The 9,949-nt window shown below is 36.2% G+C and overlaps 1 protein-coding gene and 2 long non-coding RNA genes across 4 annotated transcripts in view; 1 reads left to right on the top strand and 2 right to left on the bottom strand.

The window, feature by feature from the left end:
• Positions 1–9,379, top strand: part of maza (MYC-associated zinc finger protein a (purine-binding transcription factor)) — a 29,032-nt gene extending 19,653 nt beyond the window's left edge. For both annotated transcript variants that reach the window (XM_087244222.1, XM_087244221.1), the window contains exons 6-8: positions 720–891; positions 2,077–2,462; positions 8,506–9,379. In XM_087244222.1, coding sequence (XP_087100348.1) covers positions 720–891; positions 2,077–2,402 — 498 coding nt within the window. In that variant the 3' untranslated portion in view covers positions 2,403–2,462; positions 8,506–9,379. The remainder of the gene's footprint in view (positions 1–719; positions 892–2,076; positions 2,463–8,505) is intronic.
• LOC147845592 (uncharacterized) overlaps positions 1–9,949 on the bottom strand; it is a 344,082-nt gene that overhangs the window by 75,995 nt on the left and 258,138 nt on the right. The gene's annotated exons all lie outside the window — the stretch shown is intronic.
• Positions 4,785–6,207, bottom strand: LOC147845598 (uncharacterized). Its single transcript, XR_015480665.1, has 2 exons — positions 5,765–6,207; positions 4,785–5,565 (listed from the first exon to the last, which is right to left on the bottom strand). It is a non-coding gene; the product is annotated as an uncharacterized LOC147845598 (long non-coding RNA).

Raw genomic sequence — 9,949 nt, 5'->3', positions numbered from 1 at the left:
TCAACCGGCTTTCTTTTGGCCGCACAAACCAAATTATATTTGTCTGGATTCTAAGATCACATTTGGGCCATCCTTATTGTCAAAACCTGCTTTTAAGAAAACTAAAATTTAAACAGAATTTTAACTTCTGTCTAACCCGCCACTGCTAAAATCTACCCGCATTTGGCGGGCTGGTGGGTGTTAATGTAAAGCCCTGCTTAGATTGTATAAACAAAAGAAAAGCATTCAATAAAAAGCATTAATTAGTTACTTTATTAGTCTTTTCCTAGTAATCCTGGTATGAACAGAATCCTTATTGTGGGTTTTTTACTTTAAAATTCATCCTATTTTTGTATTCTTAAACCAAACATTTTGAGTGTATTTTAACCTGTGGATTAATAGATATTATTTATAATTTTATTTATATTATATTATACTATTATTATATTTATTTATATGTATAAACACCATGATGCTACATTTATTACTTCTAATACACTTAATACATTCTTGCTTATGAATTCATTTATTAAACCTCAGGCCAATTTATTGTGGTATTGCCAATGAATTAGGTCTGTGTTCTGGGTTTTTCAGCTTGTGCGTGTGTGGGGGCTGCAGCCATATGTGTCTGTCAGTGTGTGAGTCGCGGATGAGTCATGTTGTGCAGATTGAGCTGGAGTACCAGAGAGAATGCAATGCATGATGTGTTTTTATATAAAGTGTGCTTTTTGTTTGTGCAGACATGCGAGTCCGCATTTGCTACTAAAGATCGGTTACGGGCTCATATGATCAGACATGAGGACAAGGTGCCCTGCCACATCTGTGGCAAACTTCTCTCCCCAGCTTACATCACAGATCACATGAGGGTCCATAACCAATCACAGCATCATGTCTGCCACCTCTGCAACCGCAGTGAGTCTTGTTGATTAGCTTACTTCACCTATATGCTTTAGAAAATGTCACAATTCCTTTAATTGCCCTTTGTAATAAAACGTGTGTCTTTTGTGAAAGTGAATATAAAGGGGTGGTCCAGAGTGTATTTTTAAGGCTTGGTTGTGTTTATAAGATGCATATGTAGAAAATTATGTAGTTTTGTCATGTTTTGAATTTTAAAAGCGTGCCATGGCTTGTACCATGTGTGGCCCCCTAAAGCTGGGGGATGTGTCGTAACGGATGAATAACCTAATTCAGTCATATATTTTGCTGCCAAAAACATTACTAATTTTATCTTGTCTAAAACTTAATAAATGACCTTGGAATAAGTTGAATAATCAACGGCTGGATGTTTTTTCGCCTCTGCGCTGTGCATTTAAAATCATTTAATGCACACCAGCCCATTAATTATCCCTTATTTATTTATTTTCTAACCATAACTCTCAAAAGTCAAACTAAATAAAATAAAACTGAAGGCTTTTTCGATAAGATGTGTAAGAAACGAATGACCTTGCACACTGCAGCAGTTTGAGGACAAAAGCCTGACAAATGTCTTGAAAACAACATCTGAATGTTTTTATATGTGGCCATTATTTGATAAGTGGAAAAGTTGACTCTGGTTCATATTGCAAAATAAAGTAACAACCACTCATCTTTGCCTTGTGGCCACATCACCATATTTCTAAGTATTTAACAATTCTAAAACCAATTTCAATGGTCTAAGTAAACATAGTAAGTTTTTTTTATGCATGCACACTATAATTTGTTGTTTTACTCCATAGAACTCCATATATATGTATGTGTGTGTGTGTGTGTGTGTGTGTGTGTGTGTGTGCGCGCGCACAGGCCTATCTAAAGGGTTAATGCTGCCAATTGTTGATAAACAGTAAGAATTAAAACGTTTACCTCCTCCCAACTACAATCAAGAATCCATGATTATATGCTGTCATGGCTTTACAATCAAAAAATGTTATAATGGAAGTCAATGGGGCAAAAACAGCCACCAATATAAGGAGAGGGTAGTCAATTTGAGCAATAAACATGGGTTAAAAATAATATTTTTTTTAAATATTCCAATTTTAAAGCATCTCTGTACAATATCTAAATTACAAAAAGTACGACGTTATTTTTTTATTGAAATTAAAATCCCCTTGTTCCTCACAGGCTTCACCACACTGACGTACCTGCGTGTTCATGCCCAGAAGCATCACGGGCAGGAGTGGAAGGATAGCGGAGTTGGCCGTGGCTCAGGCCCAGGCGGGGTGCTGCTCTGCCAGCTGTGTGGCATTCACTGTAAGACCCCCACACAGCTGCAGGGTCACATGGAAACCCACGCCAACCAGACGGACCCCAACGCTCCCTGCCCCATCAGCAGCAGCAGCAGTGCAGTGGCGACAGTGGGCACAGCCGCTCCTGTTTCCAGTCCTCCAGTCACAGTGGGGCTGCTGGTGACGGACTGTTCCAGCATCGCTCCACAAAGCCACAGCTAACCAACAGGAGAGAGGAGAGAGGCAGGTGGAGGGACAAGAGGATGGGCTTAGTTTGGACAGGTGAGCGAAGGAGCAGGTTGATTTATTAGATATTTACTATATATCTGCTATGAAAATTGAATGTCACAGAGATTTTAGTTTAACTGTTTCTTATTATAAGATATTAGTCAGAGAGCCACAGCACCAAATACATAGAATCATTAGACATCAGCTGCTCCAGTGTAGCAGCAGAACAAAATTTTCTCAATTTCTTTCTCTCTCAATAAAGTAATACAATAATATAATCTTGCATTAAGGACAATAAAAAAACCCGCTAAAAACAAATAAAAAATAAATAATAATAATTAGATAAAATAACATTATAGAGGGCCAGAGTGGGACTTCTTTTCAGCCCTGAAGTTTCAAGGCTTAAGCCTGGTTTATATTTCTGCATCAAGTGATCGGCATGAGCCACGGCTCATGTAACTGCAATAACACTTCCTAAACTCAAGTTGGCAGTGGGGTGTTTTGTTTTTTCTGAACCCTTCCTTAATGTACAAGTGGTTCAAACTCGCTTATCGGCGGATGTGCAACAACTTAAACCATAAGGTAAACACAAAGCATCAGTGTCCATCCGGTGCTCCTTGTAAACAGTCTACACTTGTAAACAATCTCTTGTAAACAACAGAGAACTCTCAGTCCCAACCACACTCATCAGCGCTTCCAAGCCGACCAATCACAGAGCTTGCGCTATGCGTCATTGCGACGTGTAGTTACATTTTTTTGAGAGGTGTGCGACAGCGACGCAGACGACCACAGCTAGGGCTATGCATCCATGCACATTAAGGGGTAGTTAAATCTCCAACACTATTCATTAAATCATCATAATGTCCTTTCCTGCAATATCTGAATATATGTTGTATTAGCCTATTTGTTTGGATTTAATATCTAATATTATATGATGCATTTCAGTTTTTAATATTTTTGTCTTGAATTGTTTGCATTTGAGAACTTAGAAGTGTTGTTCAGATGGATATTCAGTCCAATTTGCATTGAGGATATTTAGCATGTTAAATAGTGTGTGCGGGCTCTTTAAAGGGCCATGAAACCCCTTCGTTTCAGCAGGGTGTTTACACACCTCTACTTTGGAAAAAGTCAGAAAAGTGGGCGTGTCCAGCTCTGTTTAGGGGGGAGTGTCGGAGGAAGAAAAGAGGCATGGTGTGGGAGTGTCTATTTGGGCGCGCTTACTTTCAGAGTCAAAACACACACATACACACACACACAGGACAAAGTGACTGTGTTTACATGGACATCTGTAGTCGAATTATTTGCCAAATTATTAAATGGTGGACTTTAACTGCAGTTTGGCTCTTTCATTCAGGGAATTTATTAAGTTCCTCGCGACAAACGAGATATTTGATTCGAAGATCTGCTCTAAGCGTGTATTTTTCATGCAATGTTTGATACCGCACGGCGAATGAGAGAAAAAAAAACTCAGCATTTTCCTGAAACTTAGATGCACACGGCAGGTAGCGTCAGAAAGCCTTGTGTGTTATTCCGGTCACTAAATGCGGCGAAAATCCTACACGAGGTTAAAGTCTGGTTGTAGTGCTAACATGTTTACACTCAGTGCAATAGTTTGTTCGATACGAACAAACTGAATAAACAAAGAGCACTGGTCGCTCACTTACCAAATCTGTAGAGACAGAACAATCACCAGCAACTAGAGCCTTCTGTCAAATCTGACGGCAGTGCGTACTTTAGAAGACAGCAGAGGGGCACAGTTTTTTTACCGCATCCGTGATGGAAGAAATTTGAGGTTATATTTTGTTTGTTTTATTTGTTTCTGTATCTCTGAGTGAAACGATAGATTTCTTTATTGGACATATATATATTGGAAAATAAATAAAAAGAGCGGAGCTGCGGTAAAATAATGAATAAAAAGATTGAGGCTATGGTCAAATACATAAATGAATGAAACCAGTGTGACCACTCAGAGTGCAGGCAGCTAGGGACAGCGGCCCTCATGGCCAAAAAATCGACCGACCCACTGGGAATACTCCCGGTCCTCCTGATTAGCCAATCCGGGCCCAACATTAAAGATAAAAGTAACACATATTAGGCTATACAACAACAACAAACAAAAAAACACTCCATTTATAACTAAGCCAGAGGCAGGGAAAATATATAAATTTATTTAATTATTATTTTTAAAATGTAAGAGGAAGGGTTGCCAAATAGTGTCAAATTTTTCTGTATTACTGCAAACTGTATATCTAATCTTTTCTATTTGCATAGGCTGCATCAGATCATGCATCCAATGTACAAAACTGGGTGGAGAAAGATATTTCCAGTTTAGTGTTATAAGCCTTTTAGCAATTAACAGAAGGCAAGTGCATCTGATTGCGTAGATGATAGAAGAAATTTATTTAAAAACTGATGCCCAAAAAGATCTTAGCACTGACAAAGCAAGAAAGAATGAAAGAGTGGCTGGAGCTACCGATCACAACTCGGTTCAAAACCAGAGTAATTTTAGATATTTTTGCTTTAGTGTAATGTACTCTATGCGATAACTTGAATTGTATAAGGGAATGACAAGCACAAACAGAAGAGGTTTGTACACGAGACAGGACCTTGGACCATACCTGGTCTGTGAAAACATGATTGAGATCTGATTCCCAGCTCTGCTTTATTTTAAAAAGGGATGATGAACCTAACCGTCTAATAAACAAAAATAGTTTTATACATTTTAGAGACTGCACCTTTACAAAGTTTTATATCTAAAACCTGATCAATTTCTTTTTTTGGGAGGTGCATAAGGGAAAAAGGGAAAATGTATTTCTTATAAATTCATGTGTCTGAAGATATTGAAAAAGAGAGTTTTGGGAAGGTAAAATTTTCTGATGAATAAGAAAATGTAACAAATTTGTTTTTACAAAGATTTTTTTTCATGCTGCCTTTCAAATTTCATAAAAACTGATCATTTCTGCCTGCCTTGCAGTTTTTAGAAGTTTAATTTTTTACTTTTCTGTGAATCAGTACTTTCAAATGAATTAATTGTGTTTTATTGGAATTGTGTATTATTAATGGTGTTTTATTTTTTTTTTATTTAATTAATTCCTGAAATTTTATATGAACTAGGGTTGTCGCAAAACCATTCATTCCTGTTACGATACTATACCAGCTAGAGCAGGAATCACCAATCCTGGTCCTGGAGGGCCGGTGTCCCTGCAGGGTTTAGCTCCAACTTGCCTTAACACACCTGCCTGGATGTTTCAAGTATACCTCGTAAGACCTTGATTAGCTTGTTCAGGTATGTTTGATTAGGGTTGGAGCTAAAATCTGCAGGGTACCGGCCCTCCAGGAACAAGTGTGGTGACCACTGAGCTAGAGTATTGTGATACCAAGTAGTATTGCGATACTGTACTGTAATTCATAACTCAAATCTATGAAATAAAGTAGTAAAAGACTATATTTTAGATGTTATAATAGGCTTACTTGAATTGGATTGAATTCCCTTATTACTGAAAAAAGTATTTGCACATCACTTCACTTAAACTATTATGTGGATAACTGACCAACAAAAAACATTAAAGATACAAATTATACCAATAAAATTCATCACAAAGAGATTTTTTAACAATATTAGGCTATATGAAGTGGTCAAAATGAGTTTCAATGTTTCCTGTTGTTCATTTGTTCTTTTTCATCTATCCCTTTGTGAGTCGTTCTTTTTAAGAGATTGTTGAGGTTGTTGTAGCTACTAAATCATATTGACAGGAACAGAAATGAACTGCTTCAGATGTCTGTTCGAACTGATTGTCAGAAAACATGTGAAAAAAGGCGTGAATTCTACACCGTTTTGCGACTTTAAAGAGCTCCACAGGCTGTTCAAATAAAATGGTCTATTGTTGCACAAACACGTGAGCATTTTACTGATCTTCCACATGCAACATTATGTATTGTAGATAGACCGTTAATAGAGATACTACCGTTGTGAGATATAGTATCACAATACTACCATAGTACCTGTAAACTGCCCAACCTAATATGCACTATTCTATACACTAATCTATTTATTAATTGTGTTAATTATTATTCACACAAAGGCTATATTTATTTATCAAACAATTAAGCAGAAACTGTTAAAAAACTATAAATAATTCACATTTAAAATAATGATCATGTTTTGAGCTGCTACAGATCAAAAACACTGAATTTTAGGAGATCAGTCCTTTTGACAGTATGTGTGTGTGTGTATGTATGTATGTATATATATGTATATATATATGTATATATGTATATATATTTATGTATATATATGTATATATGTATATATATATACATGTATATGTATATGTATATGTATATATATATATATATATATATATATATATATATATATATATATATATATATATATATATATATATATATATATATATATATATGTATATGTATGTATATATATATATATATGTATGTATGTATGTGTGTGTGTGTGTGTATATATATATATATATATATATATATATATATATATATATATATATATATATATATATGTATGTATATACACACACACACACTCACCAGCCACTTTATTAGGTACACCTCACTCACAATCTCCCGTTCCACCACATCCCGAAGATGCTCTATTACATACTCTGTTAGTATGAGATGATTCACGCTTTATGCCATGGTGTGTTAGTTGGGTGTAAGTAGCCATCAGAAGATGGATACACAGTGGTCATAAAGGGATGGACATGGTCAACAACAATACTCAGGTAGGCTGTGGTGTTGACACAATTCTTAATTGGTACTAATGGGCCCAAAGTATGGCAAGAAAATATCCCCCACACTATTACACCACCACCACCAGCCTGACCCATTGATACAAGGCAGGATGGATCCATACTTTCATGCTGTTGACGCTAGATTCTGACCCTACCATCCGAATGTCACAGCAGAAATCGAGACTCATCAGACCAGGCAACGTTTTTCCAATCTTCTATTGTCCAATTTTGGTGAGCCTGTGTGAATTGTAGGCTCAGTTTCCTGTTCTTAGCTGACAGGATTGGCACCCGGTGTGGTCTTCTGCTGCTGTAGCCCATCCGCCTCAAGGTTCGACATGTTGTTCATTCAGAGATGCTCTTCTACATAACCTGTTGTAACGAGTGGTTATTTTGAGTTACTGTTGCCTTTTTATCAGCTCCTACCAGTCTGGCCATTCTCCTCTAACCTCAGGTATCAGCAAGGCATTTGTGCCCACAGAACTGTCGCTCACTGGATTTTTTCTCTTTTTCTGACCATTCTCTGTAAACCCTAGAGATGGTTGTGTGTGAAAATCCCAGTAGATCAGCAGTTTCTGAAATACTTAGACCAACAATTGTGCCGTGTTCAAAGTCACTTAAATCACCTTTTTTCCAGATTCAGATGCTCTGGTTGAACTGCAGCAGATTGTCTTGACTATGTCTACATACCTAAGTGCATTGATAAGTAGTTGGACAGGTGCACATAATAAAGTGGTGTGTGTGTGTGCGCGTATATATATATATTCCACCTTTTAATCTCATTTGTTATTTAATAGGAGACGAAAAATGTGCATTGATTATGGCTTGAGTTGAACAGGAACTTGACTAGATTGTAACAAAATTAATGTTGGTTAGTTTTTTTTTTTTGACTTCATTTTAATCTTGTCTTTTAGCATCATTGGATTCTGATGTAGTCATTGTTTTTATTTCAGAAATAAGGTTGCCTAGGAACACCTTTTTGTTGACAAAATGAACACTGAGAAATACTGTAGATAAAAGGATGTGTGCAAACGTAATGTTTATAAAATATCAATATTTCGATGCATATCTATACTAGAATATTTTAAACAATACGATTTTTCTTTGGGTTAGTATTGTTACTGGCTTTCTCTCTTCTAACTGTTAGCTGACATGTGTTGCAAGTGTTCAGCATAGCACCATATATCTTTTTCTCGCGGTATCTAAAATGGTATCATATATTGATATCTGTTTCAAGGTATCGTATCGAAGTTAGAAGAACCTCTATTGTAAAACCCTAGTGTAAAGTATCAAAATTCAACCAAATAAATCTAAATTCTTTCTCATTCCAGGTTCCTATGGAAATGGCAACACAAAGATGGCCATGGAAACCTAGCCATTACCCGACCCATCCCATCCATCGTGCCACCAATATGCTTGAACTCTCCTCAAAATAAGTCTGACTTTTGAATGAACTCACGAATCATAAACTCTGCTTTACATTTACTATCATGCCCAGATTGTGTTAACAGTCCCAATTTTAATTTTTCAATTTTTTTGTAGAAGAAGATCTGATGGACAACTGGTTTGAGTATCAGTACATTTCCTTGCACAGTCCCATTGGAGAGATGACTTGTTTTAAACGTAGGCTGTTATTAAGCGCTGTCCCAGTTCATTGTTTAAAAAAAAAATACAGTGTTGAGGAATATAGAACACTGAGAGGAATTGACACATTAAACCTCCAATCAGTTTCCTTATATAATTATGTCTGTATTCTCATGCTCTCGAAGTCTAGAAGAGATTTATAAAAGAATTTACTCTGTTGTAAGAGATCATTCCATCATAAATGATCTTGACGGCCGCCTGCGCACAACTTGAACATTCGAGGGGATCAAATATAGTGCCATTTCCTCTCATCAGGATCGCAAGAGGGGTTAAACTTGGACAAAATATTTATATTTGTAATGTATGTAGTATACGTGAATATTAAGCAAAAAAAGCATCTATTCCATCCCTATACTTTTGGTATTTTTCTTATTGATCTTGACTAAAAGAAGTTTAAACAAATGTAGTGTTAATTATGTTGCATAAGATCTGTAACCTATGTTTCCAGTTGGGTTTGTGTTGATGCTTGTTTAAAGCCAATATGTGTTGGTATCGCTGTGCTCTTATCCTAATTAATCTCTGTATAATGAGTATGCACCTAATTATACTGGATTTAACTAATGGTGGTCTCACTTTGTTTTTTACACATGCTTTTTATGCAGTTACCGTTGTGAAACTGAAATAATACAATTTTTTTGGCATATTTGGCAGGGGGATTTTAATATTTTATTTACTATAAACAGCCAAATATGATCATCTTCGTGTGAGTCATGTCGTTGATCCCAGTTGTAAGAGCAACGAATAATAACTTGACTACAAGTTGATCATTTGGAAAAGTAGCAGAAGGTAGATTTTCTGAATCATCTGTTAAACTGCATCCCACTCATCATAAATACTGCAGAAGACCTATTGGAACCTGCATAGACCCAAGATTCTCATAGAAATTAGTCAAGTTTGGTAAACGTAAAATCATGGTTTGGGGTTACATTCAGTATGGGAACGTGAGAGAGATCTGCAGAGTGGATTAGTTACTTTACTTAAAAAAGTGAGTCAACTTGTAATTTGAAACTGTTGACTAAATGTTTATAATTAGGCACAGTTTTTTAACGTCAAGACAACAGATTTATTAACTTTTTAAGTAAAGTCAACTCATTTCTTTATACGGTGTAATATTTTTTATATTATTATAAT

Source organism: Danio rerio, chromosome 3 (genome assembly GCF_052040795.2).
Source record: "Danio rerio strain M-AB ecotype USA chromosome 3, GRCz13ab, whole genome shotgun sequence".
Classification (NCBI taxonomy): domain Eukaryota; kingdom Metazoa; phylum Chordata; class Actinopteri; order Cypriniformes; family Danionidae; genus Danio; species Danio rerio.
The sequence above is the reverse complement of the archived record's forward strand: the minus strand, read 5'-3'. Positions and strand labels throughout refer to the sequence as shown.